Source organism: Agelaius tricolor, unplaced genomic scaffold, assembly GCF_023055355.1.
Source record: "Agelaius tricolor isolate 1412-34295 unplaced genomic scaffold, bAgeTri1.0.p SCAF_1, whole genome shotgun sequence".
NCBI lineage: Eukaryota > Metazoa > Chordata > Aves > Passeriformes > Icteridae > Agelaius > Agelaius tricolor.
The window spans coordinates 17286389-17308102 of record NW_027269261.1 but is presented as its reverse complement, the minus strand read 5'-3'; the positions used below and the strand labels follow the sequence as shown (position 1 = coordinate 17308102).

The 21714-nt window shown below is 39.9% G+C and overlaps 2 protein-coding genes across 3 annotated transcripts in view; one reads left to right on the top strand and one right to left on the bottom strand.

Moving 5' to 3' along the window:
* PLEK (pleckstrin) overlaps nucleotides 1-21714 on the bottom strand; it is a 57718-nt gene that overhangs the window by 20602 nt on the left and 15402 nt on the right. The window lies entirely within an intron of this gene.
* On the top strand, nucleotides 1164-8415 carry CNRIP1 (cannabinoid receptor interacting protein 1). The gene is made up of 3 exons (XM_071425182.1): nucleotides 1164-1524; nucleotides 2214-2358; nucleotides 6974-8415. The coding sequence occupies exons 1-3, from the start codon at nucleotides 1346-1348 to the stop codon at nucleotides 7136-7138; spliced, it is 489 nt and encodes a 162-aa protein (XP_071281283.1). The 5' UTR covers nucleotides 1164-1345; the 3' UTR covers nucleotides 7139-8415.

The window sequence follows — 21714 nt, the reverse complement described above, 5'->3', positions numbered from 1 at the left end:
TATCCCAGCCTTAGAGAAACAAAGAACAGGTTAGTACAGTGCAACATGGACCTATGAAATTCTCCTAACAAAACCATTAACTCTGCCATAATGTCCAAGCAAAAAGTATATTTGTGGCCCAAAGCTTGTGTCAGACATAAGGGTGCTACAGTTTTAACAGCAAACAAGAAAAAATAAAAAAGAATGGAAAATAGGCACAAACCTGCCTGGGTTAAAAGTAATCTCCTTAGAGATGGGAATGAGACAGGCTGAGTTGAATTATGGTAAATTGTTCAGTTTCAAGGATCTTTGTTTAAGAACAAAGAGCACCAGCCATATGTAGAGAGTAGTATTAGACTTCAAGACAAAACATTCTGATCTTACAGTGCAGATACAGAGTAGGGGGTTTTTTTTATTTAAATAAGAGGATTGCAATGAAGTGATTGAAATAATCCCAAGAGAAACCTTGGCCTGCTGATGTTGACTGTTGACCTCAGGGAGCAAGACAGTGACCCTCAGTCCAGGCATGGTGACTCCGACAGCCAAGGAAGTGACCCTCAGTCCAGGCACGGTGACTCAACAAAACCTTTTGCTGCACCGGGAGACAGAAAAACCAGAAAACCACATCTTTGCTGCCCGCCCTCCCCTCTCTCTCGGGAAGCTTTGGCTCCTCCGTGCCACCACACAGATGTTTCAGCCCAACCCAGAGGGCTCGATCAACCCTCGGGAGGCCTTTCCCGGGTGGGAGATCGGAGGGTGATTTGGGGGTCTCCCCCCAGGCGAGGGGGTGGAGGGTGGTTTGGGGAGCTCCCCCAGGTGAGGGGGTCGGTGGGTGGTTTGGGGGGCTCCCCCCAGCTGAGGACTCGGGGGTGGTTTAGGGGGCTCCCCTCGGCCGGGACCCCACGGAGAGCCCGCGGGGCACTCCCTGCCCTTGCCGCTGTCCGCGCCTGTGGTGCTGAACCGGCGGAGCCCGGCCAAGGCCGTCTCGTTTCCTCCGGGACGAACTGCGGGATTAAGGCTGCAGTAATCGGGGCCGGATTAACTCCCTGGAAACCGGCAGCAATCTGAGCAGCTGCAAATGTCCCCCAAACCAGGACATGGGGCGGGGTGATGAAGTTGAGGCGGGGGAGAAGAAGAGGGGAAAAGACATCAACCGCCAGATGCTACGCCGTGATTAATGGGAGGGAAAATAAATAATCAAGTATCTCATCCGCTGCTTTTGGGAAGGGCTGGGCTGGCTGGGATCCGGCAGCCCCTCCTCTTCCTTCTCCCTCCTCCTCTTCCTCTCCCTCGCTCCCGGCCGGCCGCCTTTCCTCGGAGGGGGCGAGACGCGCGCAGAGCCCACAGGCCCCTCCGGCCGCAAGAGATGGGCGACATCCCCGGACTCGTGAAAATCAGCGTCTCCCTCAAAATCCAGCCCAACGACGGGGCCGTGTATTTCAAGGTGGACGGGCAGCGCTTCGGTCAGAACCGCACCATCAAGCTGCTGACCGGGGCCAAGTACAAAATTGAGGTGTCCCTCCGACCCGGCACCGTCCAGGCCACGTAAGTGAGGCCGTTCTCCTCAGGGCGGCTCCCCCGGCCCTCCTCTCCCTCCCTGCTGCTTTATTTTTAGACGTTTAATGTTTTTTCCTGGCAGGCTGTCAGCGCGGGGTTTCCGTGATTTCTCCCTCCCCGCCCTTTTACTTTGGTGGCCCCGTTTCTGAGTCCCTCGCCAGCTGTTCCCTGTGCTCCGCCTGGCTGGCCTGGGGGGGGGGGCACGTTTGGGAATCGCTGCCTTCCCTCTCCCTCCCCACCTTCTCCCGGAGATTTTTCAAGCCCAGCTTCTTTTCTCCTTCCTTCCTCGCGGCTTTCGCTGGAGGAAGAAGTCCCTCCTACACAATGCCCAAGCCTCGCTGCGGCGTGGCAAAGCAGAGACAGGGACCAGATGGGGAACCAGCTCTGGGTGGAGGGGCGGCCCCGCCGAAGAGATTCGACTAACCTCTCCCGATCCATTCGAAATCAGATCCCGCCTGCCACTCCTTTCTACTCCTTCCCTGGGTGACTGCAGAGCCCTGGCATATTTCAGGAGCCCCAATGAGTCAGCAGCACATGCAGGTCTGCTAAAATGCCTGAAGCTTTTTCCCAGTACAGAGGCTACCAGCAGTACCAAGCTGCAAACCCACGTGCTGGCTTCAAGCTACCAAGGAAGGGGAATTCAGGGCTGTGAAAGGCTGGATCTTGTCTTTTTGTAGGACCATGGGCATCGGCGGTGTTAATGTCCCACTGGAAGAAAAATCACGTGATGCACAAGTAGCCTCTTACACAGGGATCTATGACACCGAGGGGGTGCCCCATACCAAAAGTGGGGAGAGACAGCCCATCCAAGTCAACATGCAGGTATGTGGTTCCCCAAGCCTGGCATGAGAGGATGAGGGAGGGCAGCAGGGGGTTGACTCCCAGAGAGAGTGTGGTGAAATATTCCAGGGCAAAGCCTAGTTGCAGCTACTGCCTTCCTCTTTGCTTTGTGTCACTAAGGTTGCTGGCCAGAACATAGCTGGAAAATACAAATCCTCCTGCCTTCTCTCCCAAGAAAACAGCAAGGGCCAGGAGGAAGTATAAGGTTTTCTAGAGACCTGCAAAACCCTTTGGGGTGCTGCAGCAGAAAGAATTGTGTGCGGAACATCCCACCCCTTCTATAGGACATACTATACATATCAGGCAGCTCCCACTGAGGTTCTTGGCTAGAGATCCAATCCCTCGGCATACGGGAACCCTCTTTTGCCAGGTAGCACCATTTTTTTTGGCACAGAGCATGCCTCAAGCACAAGGGGTGACTGCTCTCCCCTTTAATCTGTCACCTTCAGCATGCCTGAGGACTTGCTAGAGACTAGAAGCATGCAGGAGAACACCCAAGGCTGTCTTCTCTCTTTTCCCATATGTTTCCATTATCTGCACCCACAAACTTAAATTCATATTTAAGTGGCTCCTCACCCCAGTCTTAAAGAGAGGCTCCATGGCCCCAAAGTGAGATGACAAAAGCTCCAGCCCACAAGGCAGCAGAGCTAACAGAAAACATGAAGACAGGCAGATTTCCACAGCACTCTTTGGGTGGTATGCTCAGTTTTGGCGTTTTTTTTCCTTCTCCTGATTATAGCTGTGAAGGATTCCTGCTGTTTATTCCATGTCTTCTCTACCAAAAAAAAAGGAATCAAGGCAGTAAGCCATCTTCATCTGAAGCTCTCTTATGAGTCTGTTCCAGCTTAAACAAGCCCACCAAATTTCAGAATTTTATGACGTTTTCTTACTGCACACAAGATTTCATATTGCTCTTCAGTATTTTTTTTCTGGAATCATAGTTCAGTATGGTAATCCTCTTCTGAATAAGAACTGTAACATCTCCATTTGGTGTTTCTAATAATTACAATGTGCCAAACTTAATTTTGGAGATCCACATCACATTACTATTTCATAATCATAGGTTATTAAGACTAATATGGAGTATTATGTTAATCACTTTTACATACAGCCACCACCCAGGAAAACCAAACATAGTATTATTTCACAAAAAGCTGAACATAGCTGCTGGATGCTACTGTTGATCATTGTAGTTATATTTCACCTTACACCAGGAGGAGAAAGGACAGCATTCCCAAAACACCATCTGCTTTGACTCAGGCATCCCTGTTTTGCTGGTTACTTTTACCCTTAAGTGCAGCACTGATGTGAACTCTGAAAATCTAGAAATTTAACTTTTCCTTTGGAGAAAACCAAGTCAAATCACAGATCAAATATAAGGAGGTTCTGACTTTCAGTGACAAGCTCTGACATGGTTTCTTGCAGCATCAGAATGAGAAGCCACAATATTTGCCCAAAGAGCTGCTTTTACAGATCAGATCCTGGGATATTAACCATGAAGCTAATAGGATTTTCAAGCATTAAGCAAGTCTTTAATTCCTTTTAGGAACTGATCTTGATAGATAGGTTCATCAGTACAGACTTAGATACCCACAAATGATACTTTTAAGTATTAAATATAGACAACTCAACAGGGATTTATATGTTTAACTCATCATTTAGCTGCTTAGCTAAATGGAGCTGTAATAGATTTAGGGAACAAGCCTCAGATACCCCAGTCTGAAAACTGCTTTGGATACCTACTTCCTCAACCTTCAAAACTGAGCTTATTGCAGAGAGCTTTAGATTTTCCTATTTCCTTCAACTATGAGGAACTTCTGCCTCCACTTCCTTTTCTAAAACAGACAGAATCCTGATGCATCCTATGGTGATAAGAACACTATTTTAGGCATAAAAACTGAATTCACATTAGAAATAGATTGTGAGATCAGTCCTGCAATCAAAAACAAGTCTGGAATTGCCAATCTAGTGTCTGAATGACTTAAGGTCCATTAAGATCCGTAAGAACTTCTTTCCTATCTGCTTTGAAACTTTTAACAAATAATTCTTGTGTTGCTGCTTTAACTGGCTAGTTAAATCTGACTCATGATAGCCAGAGTTTATACATGTTGAACAGCAATCCTGTTTCTGAATTCCAGAATCTGATTATATGTTTCTGTTACCTGATTGGTCAATCATGCAGACTATCCAGAAACTGCTAAACTGTCTAGCAAATGGTGTAAACTAAGTTAGAAGCCTGCCTTTGGGCCTCATTTTATTCTTGATCAGACTAGTCTAAGATTGAATAAAGAAGCTAGAACTGTATTCACAGTAATAACTATAAAATCATCTCAGCATGCAAATGTAGAGGGAGTGATTAAATAACTATTTAATCCTACAGCACCAGATGATAAAGAAGAGCAGACAGGGAAATATACTTAATATGAAGCCTGACCTGCAAAGAGCAGGGCTATTCTCCCTCCCTAGGGATGCCCATATATAAGCTCAGTGGAGTAGCCGGGATTCAGCTGTAGGAGCCATGGGAATTCAGGGGAGCTCTAAGGGTGCAGAATGTTCATTATGCCACAGAGCTTCTGCATGTGCTAAGTACCAGGCTGAGGGAGGCACATGGTAGTAGAAAAGCTCTGCAATTAATTTTTTCCTTCTCCTGAAAACCCAGAGCAGTCAAACTACTCAGGGTAGCTCAGCAAACTGGGTCATTAAGGAAAAGTAAATTTGCTTTCTTCATCTATCTTTTTGAAATTCAGATCCTTCATACATTAATGAAATGAAATTATGCTCTTGTGTCATATCACCTTCTAAAAATGTTACTAGAAATGCCTTTTCTTCCTTAGTTTCCACAGTGAGGGTGCCCGATTCTCCTCTCTGACAAGTTTTGTGGACTGTGCACAGTAATATCCAATGTGCTTAACCTTTACTGTCTTGCATTATGAGTGTAACGGGACCACTATCAAAGATGATTGATTAAAAAAAAGTCCTTAATTAAGGTTTTAGTTACTGGGAGAGATAAAATAGCCTGTACATCTGATTCTTTCTTAGTCAAAGGAAGTGGCAGAAATGTTTCTGTTACTCCTTCAAGGTAACACTTGTAACTGGAGCCGAATAAAACCCCTCCACTTACAGCACACAGCAGCTTCTGCTATTGTCAAGGCTAAATTTAACTTACCAGGGTGGGCGGAGAGAAGGTTTAAAGTAATGTCTGTTACACAGCAGCACCTTACAAACCACATTTTTAATTTCAAAAAAACAACGACAAATGTGTCCTGAAAAATCTGGATACAGAAGACTCTGCTTGTAAATCAGGAACAATTTCTCTGTAAAAGGGCTTTCATACTGACTTTGCAAGTGTGATTATAGCAGGCAGGTGATCAAAGATCAGCTCCCAGGCACATGATAGGAATGGAAAACAGTCAAGTGAAGAAGCTGTCATTAAAGTGAGTGATGGAAATACTGAAAGGGAAAAAATACTGAAGAATAGTGCCATTCAGTAGCACTTAATTCACTATCTAGTATCTTCTAACAACATAACACAATCAACAAGCCATACTGGCTTAAGGCCAATGGCAATACATACAGGCTTCACATCCACACTTGAGATTCTCTGCAATGTCTCAAGGCATAGGAACTCAAATTTTCCATTACCATTAAAACTGAAATCATAATTTATGCTTGAAAGCTTCACTGAGGTTTTTCTGATGTTGTACAGGTGTCTAGGAGTGACTTAAAGAAAATAAAAACAACAAACAACTTTATTTTACAGAACTTTTTTATTATAGCCATAGAACTTTTATTTCTCATGAGGCCACACTTTTATTTCTCATGAATGAGGCCACAGTCTCATTCACTTCAAAGCTGCATGCACAGACAATTAAAAGTCAATTCTCACTTCTTCACTGTTTTAGACACTTATCTGCTAAACAGGCAGATTATCTTTTTATTAGCTCCTATTACTCAGCTGCACTATCACAGTCCAACTAACAGTTACAGATATGCACACAGAAATTCTCTTGCTCCAGTCTCATTTAAAATGTGGAATAAAATCCCAGGAAAGTAGTAAGTTGTGTGCAAGAGCAGCACATCTCAGTCAATACACTACAAATACAAGACTCCAAAATGCAGATACATTAAAAGTTTCAGACTGAGGAAAAGAAGAATCTTCCCAATCCCAACTGCAGTCACTAGGTATGGTATAGAGGTAAAGTGATAGTCTGTATCACTGCAGATCACTACTACATCATCTACAGTATATACAAGCTGTGTCATCTTAAGAAAGATTATGGTTTTGATTCTTGTTGTTAGTAACGTTTATCCATGTGGCAACTTGAATATTTTTACTCCCTCACCTATCCCAGATGTGAGTGCAAGAGGACAGTACATGCAGGATCTGATCCTTTATGTAGTATGTATGGCTAAACATAAAAGACTTTCTGATTGCTAGAGCAGGTTTTACAGGTCTTCAATTTATTGATCTGAGGAACAATGATCCTTATACCAGGTGTTTTATGTTCTGCAGCTTCATAAGTGTTATTTCTCAGGATGAGAGAGAAACCAACAAAATAATTAGCTCACTAACACTGGTATTCCTTCTTCCTCACAGTTTAATGACATTGGAGTTTTTGAGACAGTCTGGCAAGTCAAATTCTACAACTACCACAAACGGGATCATTGCCAGTGGGGAAACAGCTTTGGCAGTATTGAGTACGAATGCAAACCAAATGAAACACGCAGTCTCATGTGGATCAATAAAGAGACCTTCCACTGAAGAGATGGGAAACCAATACGGCTGGACAATCTCCCTAAAAAAAAAAAATCTACCTTTTTAAACCAGCAAGAAGCCTTAATAAAGGCATACTGTAACACTGCTTTGTCCATAAGGTTCCAGCAACTATATTGTATATACAGGTGGTGCCACTAAAATATTTGCCTATTACTGTATTTTAAGTTTACCATGGCATCTGCAACATTCTTTATCTGTCTCCCTGAGAATACTGAAAGGTTCATGGTAAAGGATTATCTGATAGCTTGGTAGGAAATCATATCATAATACTGTTGTAAGTATTTGGATTATTCTGACTAGATGTAACAACTTTTGTGAAGTGTTTTGCTTCATTGCTTAGAATTTGGATTAACATCACATTGGTGATTTCTGTATTTACATTTGTGCTTGCTCCAAAATCGGTGTGTTCCTTCAAGCATTTGGTTGTACTGTCTTCCCAGTGAACACCAAAAATTAAAAATATGGTTACTTGTAGATTTAGCTAAATGGCAGCTAGTGCACTGTTGGTATTATGCTTTCATACCAAGGGATTTGGGAACTCATTCTCCCTTTTGTTAAGTGCTGTAAGATATTCTGTGAAGTTTGCTAATTTACCAAATCTCCTAAAGAGGATTATTTTTTGTTAAGTTTTCCAGTCTTTGAAATAGCATTAGGAAATGGTATAAAACATGATGAAGGAAAAGCAATAAATCCATTGTGTTATCCAAGACGTCTAACAACATGGCTAAGACCTATCTTAAGATCATATAGTATCCTTGAGAGATACAGCAGCCATACCTAATTTATTTCCTACAGTAAGTGTTCTGATATTGAACTCCATTTTTATTTTAATGGCATATTGATGAGATTAGTTAAATCTTACAAATCAACATTTTCAAGCCTGACCACTGTATTTATTGACAAGATTTCTGACCAACAAGCACTCAGTAGTGTGAAGGTGCAGATCCCAGGACATGTTTATACATGCACTGCAGTCTTTCAAATAAAGATAAGCATGCAAGCATTTGCATAGTTATAACTAAAGGTGCTTCATAAACACTAGATCAGTGTTTAACACAAACAGACAACACAAAACAGATGTATCTTTTATTTCTGTAAAGACAGGGAAGGAAGGAAACAACTACACTTGTCCTGTCCCCAGCTTGGGTTGAAGTAAGCCGTCAGTTCCTGCATATCTGTTATTCCCTTTGTGAATAATTTGTAAATTGTATATGTAAATGGTAAACATGACTTTTGATCTTTGTAATAAAGGATGTAAACAATTTCTTCTCTTCTATGGCCATCTAAATGAGCTGAAAACATTGTATTTAAAGAAGCAGTGGTTTTAGAGAATCAGACAGTAGGTCGTATGCAGCCAGTGCTTTCTGAGAATGCAGTCCAAAGCACCTTCTGTTCTTCACTCAAAGCTACTGTTTCTAGGAAACACAGATCCAGTGTGCCAAAATGCAGATGGTTAATGTGATAACACTCAGAAGAGCTTATTAATATGCAGTTAGTTTCAGTAATATAGTGTGAAAAGTAAAGACTTAGGACAGAATTTAATTAGCAAAGAAATATTTTCCACTGAGTTATTAATCAAAAGGCTTTACTAGTTTTCTAGCTTTACTAGATTTCTACAGCCAAAAGAACTGACAGTGGCACTGATGTAATCCAGCTGTGTAATGGTGAGCTAGTCAGCTGCATCTCCATTCTAAGGCAACATTATATGGGCAAATTTTACTGAAATGAAAATCTAGAAATAATCTTCTCCATTAACTTCTTTCCTAGACTTTTCTTAGCAAGGATTCTTCAAAATGAGAAAACTGACCAAATTGAAATCTGCACTTCAGGCAGAAGTACTACTGCCAGAATTTTAGCAGAAGTTTCCAGATAACATGCTTTAATTATTCTAGACTTCCAGCTGTGAATCAGTTCTGTTTCTACATTGTTAGAAAAGTGATTTTATTCTCCAATAATTTGCATACTTTGGTTCATTTTGTTTCTACATATGAACACATATGTACACTGGCACACAATACATGACACATAAATTCACAGACTTCTGTCCTAGTAAAAAATATGTAAGATCCACAGTGTCCTAGCTCTCCAGCATTTAAAAAATGCTGCAATGAATAAATCCAGCCAATCCTGGCACAGGAGGATTGTTATTCTCAGCCAGCTGGAAGTATACTCTTCCTAAGGCAAATTTTCATGCCCACATTAATGCCAAATAGGGAATATTTTCACTTACAACCTAGCAGGTCCTGTAGCAATTCAGTTGAGAGGATGCTCAAGAAAAAGGCTGCAGATGGAGTGAGTTGCTTTTAAAAGAAAGGAGAGATCAGCAAGAGCAACTGTTGTACAGGTCCCATATTCTAAGACTGAACATTGCTGCCGAGGATTGCAGCGCCCTTTTCATAGACAGCAGCAGGGATAGAAAGGATGAGAACTGGTTAATCACTTCTCTGTGGAAGATGTAAATGGCATTTATCAGCTCTTATGTCCTCCCCTGGGTGAGGTTTAAGCATACAGAAATATGATTTGCATTATTCTTAAATAGAAGATTATTCATGTGATGTTGGTTGAGTATCCATACCACCAGCTCTGATACTCCACACATGTAAAGCAAAATAGTCCCATCAACTTCCTCTTGCTCATCAAGTGCTTTGCTAACAAAATAAACATTTGCTCCTAGTAAAGGAGACCCAAGATTTCAGCCGTTTCCTGAAAGTAATGTTTTTCATTGCTTTCATCCAGGACAACTCTGTTGAATATTCATAGAATTTGAGTCACTACAAAACTGCTGCTGTGACAGTTTGATGCATTATTCAGTCAGCAGCATTTAAATCTCCAGACAAGTTTGTTCTTTACACAGCTTTTTCTAATTAATATTTCCATTTTTATACAGAACACAGTACTGTATATACAGAACTCAGTACTATAATTCAGGACACAGTATACTAGGATCAAATATATATGTCAGAAAATGCTGACAATGTGTCAATCCAGCTGAAACCAGAAAGCACTCATAGCTGGAGTTTTTATAAATAAGAGACTTCAAGATATTTGTCATGAAATGTCCAGCTGTCATTTTCATAAGAAAAATGAAATGAACATTCCAAATCTTTGTGTCACTTTTTCATCTATATTTAGAGGTAGCAGATAGCTCTTTGATCCTGCTGAGTAACAGGATTCAAAAGCAAGTTATTAGTCATGACTATTACAGTAGTGATCCTGCATAGGGCTTTGTATTAGATCATTAGATTTTGCACAACACTTTGTGTTTAGTGCAGCTACTACAGACTTTGGTATCTCCTACAATCTGACAGTGTATGAAACAGAAGTAATACACCTCAAGTCTCAATGCTCTACTTTCACATGGTAAAGAGGTTTTACTGACTTCAGCTGAAGCTCTGTCCATTGGTTTGCAAATGCAGTGACCCTTACTGATTCCAGACTAGCAAAGAATCAGAGGACCTCATTTATATAATTCTTTGTATAAAAGATGTGAACAGAACTTCTGTACAATAAAGGTGTAAGTTTTGTAATACAAGGCTTTTGCATGCCAGGAGAGGTTCTTTTTTTCACTTGGTTAAGAGCACTGCCCTCACTTGCTATGTAAAATTTTAATGTATGTGCAGCGTGCTCCATTCTTCTAAAGCCTCATTCAAAGCTTTGATTAAATAAGGATGTGGCATGTTGTAAATGCTAACCACTTTCTGAGATCTGAAACAAATGCAATGACTTTCAAAATTCAAAGCAGTGAGCATTGCTTTAATAGCTACGTCAACCCTGAAGCACAAAGCAGCAGAAAAACAAGTCCTTCAACATTCATGTTTTCCCTTAACTCTACAAAGCTCACAAGCAATGACTTGCAAAGTCCTCTTTAGTGTAGCTGATCCAGACCTTTGGCCAGGAGAGACACCCACTCCTGCCCATAGGCCTTCCCTGCTGCATGCTTGGCAGCTGTCACCAGCATTTCTTGGACTGCTTCCTTTTCCCCCTCTCTCTGATAGCAAGATTTAAGGCTTCAAATCCCTATGAGCCTTGGCTTTCAGCATTAGGAAGACAAGGTGGCATCAAGCTAGGGAGAGACAAACCAGTTCTCTCTGCATTGTTTCTCTGTGACTACTGTAAGGTTTTGTGAGTTATCCCACTGCAGTCATTGCAGTTTGTTACCTTTTGACACGCAGTGAATTGCACTATGAGCACATAGACAAACAGATCTCCATTGGAGACATGGCTTAAAAGCAATGACAGACAGCCTCTCTTTTTAGCATTAATATGCTGAAAAATATTAAATTTTAAGAAACAATTCATGGCAGCATGTCTGCATTGACCAGGTGCAAGGTTCTGATATTCTGTTTGTCCTCACTCAAACTTGAGTCTTGATGCTGCAATCCATGTACCAGTGCTTTGCATGCTCTCTGTAACACCTTTGTTTCCTTCCCCCAGAGAACAGGCACTCCTACTTCCTTTATTCCAATAGTGAGGAACAGCCTGGTATCCCATCTAGGATCTGCAGCCTTTGAACAATCCTGGGAGAAGAAATTGCAAACTATTAGTGCATGATGATGAAGGCAAGAACTACATGACTGTCCTGATGGTTAACTGGACCTTCTGCTCATTCTCAGCACAGTAAAGACAAGGTTGGGAGCCTGCTGTTACAGGAGTGACTGTGACAACATTGTCAGTAATATCCACATGAAACTACAGTATATGTGCTACAGGGACCAAATGTTCTCAGAAGTTTGAACTGAATCTTTATGAGTTTAGTAACTTATAAAGAGGGTCTGCAAACAAGTGACAGTAGTGCAATATCACAACATACATTCTTCTGATTGTGATGGATGGCATTCTCCTGCTCACTAAGTTGCTATGCCAACAGATTCACCTCAGGCACTTCCCACATTTCAGACTTACCGGAGAGAACAAGCTGTGGCCAATTCTGTGCATAGAATATATAGTCTGAGTTGGTGCCTTTTTTTAATTTGCTGCATGTTGGAGTTTTTAAATTAACTGTATAACTTTCACTTCTGGCTTCTGAGACATCTCCGGCTAAATACTATGCTACAGGTAAGCTGAGCAAATGTAGGAAACACCAGGGTATGAAAATACAACTGCAGTCATCCCTGTTCTGTATGGAAACTATATGACTGCCCTCCAAAGATTTGAAAAGCATTAAAACAAACAAATGAAAAAGTATCGTGCATCTACTCTGTTCAAATCTGGCAGCATTTTGTGTATCAGGACAAGGTACTAGCCAGATATAAATGTGCTGGTTACACAATGAATTAAATTCACAATGTTTACACTGAGCTTTGCTTACCTTAAGGGGGTAGGAGGTAGATGGTTAAGAAAACAAAAGTCCCAAATGCACTACTGCTACAAAGTTCCACCAAAACATACGGAGTAAACGTGAAAGACAAATTTGCCCTAATATGCTAAAATGTGAATGAACTTCCCTTGCTTAAAACAGAACCGTAAGAATTTAGACCTAATCATTTTAATACAGATTAAGTATAACTTAAAGAAGTTGAGGAAACACTTCCAGGGAGGTTGTTGGCTATAAATACAGTGAAAAAATTTCCTCTACAGATCATTTACCCTGTCTTAGAAAATATATTTCTTTTTCTCCAGGAAGCAGGAACTAACATTTTGCACCTGGAAACAGGTACAGAATCAATTGTACAATGAACTTACAAGCTGGAAATTTTTTTGAAGGGTTGCGTCTTTTTCTTTTAATAAAAGTAGCTATCAATTTTGACTTCTTTCTGCTTCAGCCCTGCAAATCCAGCAGCAGCCCTCAAACACAGCTAAGTAAGCAAAGAAGGAATGCTACCATATACTTAGCTCCAGAACTGAGAGATAATCCAAACAGCACAAGAAAGGGAGATTATTTGCCACCTTGCAGTCTGCCTATAGCCTTTATTCTTGGACAACCATGACTAGGACAGCTAAGTACACAATTTTTTCCTTATGCTCCATTCTACAAATCCACGAGGAACCATGCCTTAATCAGAGACATCAGCTTCCGTCCAGATATCTAAAGGGAAAACATTGGAGGGGCATGGGCTTGGAGTCATGGTACAAGAAAGAGACAGGAGAATCTCAGAGTGTGCTTTTGACCCACAGACATTGGGGGAAACAGTCACTAGAAGTCTCCATATGAAAATATGACACTAGCAGAGAACTCTCAAAAATCTCTTTTGGTAGTCTCCATCTTAGTCACCTTTAATACTTCTTCTCAGTTCTGCTAGAAAGACGGTTCCTAACCTCAAAAATCTCCTACTAAACTTCCCATGGTTTTTACTGGTAAGTAGCTTTAAGCTTCTGGCTCATTAAACTCAGTGTCAGTAACTTTCCATAGATTTCATACTAATCTCAAGCTTCTCAAGTTTCACATCCTGTCATTGCTTATCTACATCCCCTCTCTCTTATCTTTCATCCATAACAGAGAGACAGAAAAGCCTTTCTCTTCTCTCAGCATTTGCTGTTCAATCTATCACTCATTTTCCTTGAAGGCTCTGGAGTAAATGGCAATTTCCAAAATACAAGCCCCTCAGTCATTAAGGAACTTTTAATGTAATAATACAAGAGGGTGGGAGAAGCAGCACTATATTCCATAGTATGGAATGAGCAAGGAAGCCCTTATACCTCCAACACAGAGGGCATAGCAACTGAGTACATCAGTACCCTGTGGAGCAGCTCTCCTCAAAACATTAGAGGAAGTACTCCAAGTAGAAGTTGGCACAGCTCAGCCAGGCCAAGTATGCTGCTCATATTACTGAACAACATTCAAGCTGGTTTTATACTACTTAAAAAAAAATTTCAATTGAGGAGAAAAAGGGTGGAATCAGTTTTAGCCCACCTCCTTCTTGCCACCTTGGCCTTTTTTAAAATCTCATAGAAATGAAAAATTAAATGAGACAATGGTCTTCAGGACGCAGTGGAAAAAGTAGGCTGACTGTCAAATCTCAGACCAGCTCTGAGTTACCTGTTGTTTACATCCTTTAATGCAGAATTCCTGGAAGGAGGAAAAGGCTTTGATGCAATCTGCAATAGATGATACAAACCAGTGCTTTAAATTACTTCAAAAATACCAGAACATCTCTGAAATTGTTTCCATCATAGTCTACAAGTTTTCAAACTACTTCATTTAAAATGAGCAGGTGCAAATTAGTAGTCATTCTGGTCAAGAGCAGATGTCCAGCTCTGGTAAGTTTTCTCCTCTGTATTTTTATCATTATTTCAATTCCCACAGGTCCAGTAAAAGAAAATTAACTGCTGAGGATTCAGAGTTAAAGCCATTTCTTCCAGGTCACAGTTGCTTTGCAGAAATCACTGCCATATGAATACTAAAAACAGTAAAAATTTATTTTTGTTCTCTTAGTGTGTCATGGTGAACCATAGGACTTATAGACACTAATTTCCTGTCCATCTCCTGTGGATTCCCTGGTGTTATAACATTAGAGTTCAACTCATGATGCAGCCTCTCTATCATTAGGGAAACTAATTTCATCCAGTGTACTGTGTTCAGATTTGTAATTTCATAAACTAAAGACACTCAGTAGTCGATTTTCATAAAAAAACGTCTAATATTGGGAGTGGAGGGGTGCAGAGAAAGGAGAAGAGCAAGACAAAGTGTGCTCAATACAAGCTTCAATTTCTTAAGAAACCAGAGAAAAATTGCCATAGGGAAAAAAGCAGCAATCAGAAATACTCCAGCCAATCGATAGATGGGAGCTACTAACAGGAAATATAGAACTGTAGAATTAGTTAGGTTATAAAAGATGTTTAAGATCATCCAGTCCAATTGTTAACTCTGCCAAGTGCACTGCTGAACCATGTCCCCAAATGCCACGTCCACACATCTTAATCCCTCCAGGCATGGTGACTCATATGTACCAGGAAGCACCTTTCAATCCTAGGAGCCATTAGTGAGCTGTAAGCCATATGTAAAAGACTCCCCATCCCCATTTGAGCTGCACAGACCACTTCCCCTCCCACACAAACACTCCAGCCTTGCAGAACCCAGTGCAAGTACTTCTATGTGAGAGGGACTCCCCTTTGTTATTGCTGATTTTTTTAAATCCAAACTGGCACCTGAAGAGCAGCAGCCAGCGAGTGCTCTGTGGTCCAGAAGGAGATCAGAGAGATCCAAGGGAGCTCACACAGCACTGAACGTCACTGATAAGGCACTTCTGCCAACATCTCTCATGACCCTGACTTGAGCCTTTGTAATATGCAGCCTCATGAGAATTTCTGCTTGCCCACAAGTTTGGGAGCTTGCATTTCTTTGAAAGCACAATCATTAGGACTGCTCACCCAAACTATAACATCTTAACAGTTCTCATAAATAAAGATAATACTACCTTAACACAGCAACCATTCCCTACTTCAAAGACGACTCTAAACTCTATCAAAATAAGCAGGTACACCATAACATTTCTAAAGACAGAACTAAATCTCACTTCATCATTACATACCATTGCTAATCCCATGCTTTTGTAACCAAACTTAAGCTACTGTGTGCCACAAGCTAGAACCCCAGCTCTCTCTGAACAAGATGACAATTTACCATTTGGCCAATGGACAGGATCCCAATACCCAATCTCAACACAACAGTTTTTTGCAGCAGGTCAGAGCACTCTGTGCTGTCTCAGTCCACTCTAGTTGGCAATGAATTGGAATTGGCAAAATTAAAACTCCACTAGAGTACTGAAGATCCATCTCCCCCTCCCCAAAAGTGCTTCATTCTCAGGGGAATAACATTAGCACTTATGGAAGTAAACGCCTCAGGGTTTTATTAATGTGCTAATGAGCTAGAGCCTTCTACCTTCAGATCATAAGCATGAATCATATTCAGCTCAAAGGTAAAAATACTGTTTCTAGCAGGAACTTTATATCAAGTTCTACTTCCAGCCCCTCCATCACAATTTCATCTTTATGCCTTCTATGCAGTTTTCTTTTCCAAATCACACAGGGCTTTGAGCTCAGCAGAACCTTCTACCAAGGACCACCAATCACAGCAAGAGTCAAAATCATTTTAATACAGATCATTGAGATATACAGATTATCAAACTTTAAAAAAAAAAGGAAAAAGGAAACAATTTTTTTACAAGTAAGCTCTACAAACTCAAATTGACAGAAATGTCCAAAATACAATGGTTTTTCAGCAGAGAGCTACAGAAAGCAAAATCTGAAAAAATATCAGCTGCTTTAGATCCCTTTAACATTAAAGAGTCCATTGTGGCCACATTATAGTATTTAAATGATCCAGTTTTACTTACAGCAAACAGTTATTTCTAAAACCGTATCTCAGTTATAAATCATACAAAAGATGAAAAAATTACTTTGAGAAAAAAAATAACAGGGAGCAGGGTTTTTCATTCCAATATTTGCAAAGTCCCACAGTGCTTGTAACCCTTTTTCCTGCTAATTTAAAATCACGGTGTGATGCCCTTATGGTTGCTCCTTGTCACAGCAGAGGTTCATGTCTTCCACAGGAGGGAGCTTTTCTCTTGCTAAGATGACAGTCTGTCGCAGCTCTCAATTTGGAAACGCGTAGGAGCTCTAAACATGCTGGAGTGCCCCACACCTGACAGCTTCCACACAGGATTACCAAAGAAGATTCAAAAACTGGAAAAGAAAAAAAAAACCACAAACAAACAACCCCCCCCCCCCCCCCCCAAATTGAAAGATTAAGCATTTATAAGCTAAACCCTTCTTGCACCCTTATTTATATCACACTATTACTATCCCCTGATGCAATTACTTAGTGGAAAAACCTGAGCACACATCAAATCCAACACCATTTATGTCCAGATGTATCTGATATATAAATGTCACTAAAAGTATCAGCTATCCAGATAGTAGTATAAGAGGAACAATAAATCACAATAATATGGAGAACTTAACATCTGGCCTAATCACTGAACATAATATTTGAATACTTGAAAATATATCTTATATAACACAAAAAGAAGGAATCCTCTCTTTGGTCAACTATTTATGAAGCCAATAAGTGACAGTTAGCTTTTACTGGGGTCAACCTTAATGGCTACTTTTTCTAGAAAAACAGCTCTGAGCTGCAATTTCCATCAAGGTAACACTGTGCTATCATCACATTTCCCAGCTGCTACTTCCACAACTGTTTCCTTAGCAAAAAAAAATCACAAAATGCAGAGATAAGAGTGATGTTTAAGCTGTCCAGTTTTAGAGAAGAGAGAATTTCATACTCCCTGCTGTCTAAGTTTAGTCCAATGGGTAAATCCTCCTGATGTGTATAGCTAACTCCTATCGTTGACAGTGGGAATAACACAAGTACACAAAGGGGACAAGGAGTCCTTGAGGCCTCTTGTAGTATCAAACTTCAAAATATCAGGGGAAACATATGTGATAGGTAATAAGTCTGGGCATCATTTTCTGTGTTGAAGAGTGTATTATGGCTTTGCACACTCAGAGAACTAGAGACACCCTACCCACCCTGTTTCCAGGTTTGCAGGAACTTCAAGAAACCATTCTGCCCTGAATAAGCAATTGCTATATATACACAGATCTATACACACAGATCTAATCCCAGATCAAAGCCCTGTGGAACAAAATGAGGTAGAAAGGATTAGACAAAATACAACTTCTGTTCCAAAGGTCTTCCATGCTGCTCAGAACCCCTTCCTCCTATTAAAGTCTTAAGTGAAAAACAATATTACAAATCTTCCTTGTCTTCAAATGCTTGCTACCATTTCATAGCAAACTATGATAAAATCATGCAGACTGTGTTTTGGCTTACACATAATCAACACCTAGTGAAAACAGATTCAGCTGCAAGCTGTGGTCAGCTCCACAGAAGGCTAAACGTCAAGTCAGAAAAGCCAGCTCTGACAGATAACTTTGTAATGTTAAATTTTCATTAATCAAAGCCTTATCTAAAATATCTGCAATCTACAGATCACATCAGGTCACACTCTATGCTTGAGGTAATTTTTCAGAGCAAAACTGTTCCTATTCACTTGTAATTAACCCTGCAAAATTATCATGCTATATGGTAAATGTAAATCTAAAAAACAAATAATAATAATGAAACAATACAGGCCAGATAGCATAGTTTGAAAAGGCAACCAGAATCTTGTTTGTTTAACATTAATAAGTCCCAGAGGGAAATGGGACAGCTGTGTAAAGCCACCTTAGCCGTCCCTTTTTTTGTCATCGTAATTACATCTGTTGCTGATGTTCCATACAATTAAATGTCTGAGGAGTCTTTTCAAAGTTCAGGGTGAATACAGATAAAGCTTGGACATAGAAAGTAGATTAAAAAGCATCCTCAGTGATACATTTTGAAAGATAGCCAAGATCATCTTGGAAAATCTTCTTAGGTCCAATAAAAACTTTACTGAGGGACACTTGACTAATTGGGACTGCAAGGACTTAAAGTGAACTTGACATCAAGTTTTCCAGTAGGACTGTAGTCACCTAATGGCAATAATTACATTCATTCTATGACTTCTGTTTTCTTTCTTTAAGTTGGGGTTTTGATTGTTTGGGGTTTTGTTGTTGTTCTCTGCATTTGAAAAGAAATTATTAAGTTTTTGAAGATTCTGAAAACAGTCATTTTCTTACAACTTGAAACTGCAACTGAGAAACACAAAATGCTAGAGTCTACTCAAAGATAAAAAGGCAAAGGACAGAGTATAAAGTAGCTAATTGGAACTTGTCTGGGAAACAAGAATTACTTGGTTTCACTTAAATTCCAATATTATAAATTGATCCACAATGTTTTAACCAAAACTAGATACCCAGATATATAGTTTGAATTTCAGAGTTGCTAAGCATCTAACTGCTTTACTTGACTTGAAAGAAAAAAGAATATTAGAAGCTGTAAGAGACAGGAAAAATTTGGAGCATTCTGAAAAAGGAAAATTGTCTCTTGCTATTTAAAGCATTACCTGATACGAAAAATTCTTCAAAAATTGCTTTTCAAAAAAAGACTGGAAAAACAGACACCAATGAAAACCTTAACCAAAAAACTTTTTCATTTTCAAGTAGATCTAATGAAAATGAAATATATATATACACACAAAGAGTCAGCTGGAATTTTAGGATGCTTAATTTGTTTGATCTAGAAGATGGAAAATTTTGTGACAAAATTTTTTTCTATGAAAACCTGTTTTGATTTGAAGAGCTCTGTAAGTAGTATTTAATAACTAAGACTGTGTATAACTAAGTAAATTATATAAACTACTTACCTCTATCATACCTGTAAAGTTACTATGGCTCACAGACCTAAGTGATATACATCAAGTGTGATTTTTTTTTCCTTCAAAGTATTACTTTCTAACAAGATGAAGGTTTAAAATAATCATTTGGCTCTCTAAGATTTGATTTGCCTCAACCCTTTCTTATTCCAATTAGTGAAAATAAACTGTAGGGTACAATCCTTCCTAAACTACATATCTACTTAAACCTGAACATTAATGTGTCCCAAATCTTTTATCCCAGTATGGTTCCTTTTTGTGCTACTCTTGCATAGGAGGCATATCAGGATTTTGACTGGAGAGTTGAACCACAGTCTACAGAGGACATGCGTACGTGGCAAAACAAATACAAGAAGCAAGCACAGAAAAACAGAATGGTGAGGACTCTTCTACTTCAGTTAGATTTCTGTTTGAAGTTGAAACCTGAACTTGGGCAACTACAGCGCCTCCATCTCAGAAACAAAACAAACACATTGTTTTGGAAGCTCACTGCCATGGAAAATGAAATACTCATATGATCCCTGGATATTATTGCAACATACATTCAGCTTTACCAAATTCATTAAATAATTTTAAGAGTTTTACAATCCAAAATGGCTTTCCTTAAGGTATTTGGCCTGTCTGGTAAAAGAGACTTATAACAGTCTATGTGATGCACTGCCATTTCTGAGTAATTTGTATCTGAAATAGAATGGACACAAAAGTGTTCATACTTTCAATACTACTGAGTACAGCAAATAAGAGCAGGAGACTGCAAAACTGCGGCATCTTGGGAGTTTGTGAGAAAAGTTAAGCCTGGGAAAAGGGAGTGTGTGTGGGAAGGTGTTTTAACATTTTTTATTTCTCATCATCCTACTCTGATTCAATTGCTAATAAATTAAATTGCTTTCCCCAAGTTGAGTCTTTTTCCCTATGGCAGTAACTGGTGAGTGATCTCTTTCTGTCCTTATCACAATCCATGAGCCTCTGGTTATATTTTTCTCTCCCCTGTCCAGCTGAGGAGGGCTGTAAATGGAATTTTGGTGGGCACCTGGTGTTCAGCCAGACTAAACTCATCACAATAAGAATTATTTCAATTAGTTGTCATCATGTCTATAAAGAGAAATAATACTAAAACAAAAATAGATCAGCAAAAATTTACAGTAGAAAAAAGAACTGACTCCAGGTATGAGAAAAAGGTTTCAGACCCCACCCAGGTTCACTGAGATTTGAGAGCACACAACCCATACTGAGTCAGGCCAAAACTCAATTACATTTCCAATTCTAACAGTGTTCTGTGAACTTTTGCACATGTATTTTCAATACCTCACAAAGCTACTATGATCATATCCCCAAATACCAGCATCAAAATCAACTTTTCAGAAAATGAAAAAAAATGTTTATATTACCAGAAATAAAGAAATTTGGTTTCCTGCACACTAATATTCTGTATTTGATTGACCAGTCTTAAAAAAGTCGAGAATTCCAGCTGAAGCTTTTATACAAGTGGGACAATAAGGTGTTGGTCCTCTATGGATTTTTGGTGTTTAAGAAAAGATATAAACCTATCTCTTTCCTCATGTAAGGAATACATGTAATATAAAAATCCTTCTCCTCTGCTCTGTAGTCTGTTTTCACACAGAAAATGTAGTATTTTGGAGAATTTTGCTTGTAAAATGCAGCTGATCATCACTGCATATACCTCATCACTTAAAGCAAGCTAGAAACGGCTTGTCAAAATGTCAGTGGCAGTAACCATGGTTTTTGGGTTTGGGGGTTTTTCAAGCTCAAAGAGTTACTGGAATGCACACCAGCAAAAACGCATCTATCTACACAATTTTAAAACAAAAAAAAGGGGGATATAGGTGTGGGTGTCTTATCCCAAACAGCTAAATCATAATGAAAGCTCCATTGCAGTTTGTAGTATACTTTAAGCCTCATCTGGGAGGACCACATTTAGCCTTTAGCCAGGTCCTCAAGAGTTCCAACAGCACTCTTCTCATGAGTTGTTCCAGAAATTTAATGTGCGTGGGGCTTTTAGGAGGCTCCTTACTCTGGCTAACAGATGAAAACCTTGCACCATTCTAACACCACATGTGGAGAGCAGCAGACTCCAGTTTTCTTACATCTATGTTCGTTTTAAACAGTACTCAGAACATGCACAAGTTGTTTTTATTAGAGCTGCAGACAAGAACACATCAGCTATAATGAAACAGTAAAATTTAAATGCTGCCAAAAATATTTGGCTTTGGTCTACAGTCAATTTGAGCTTTTGCCCAACATCCACTTGCTCTCCAGTCCCATAGGGAACTGCTCCTCAAATAGTCTTAAGTTTATTTTGTTTTTACT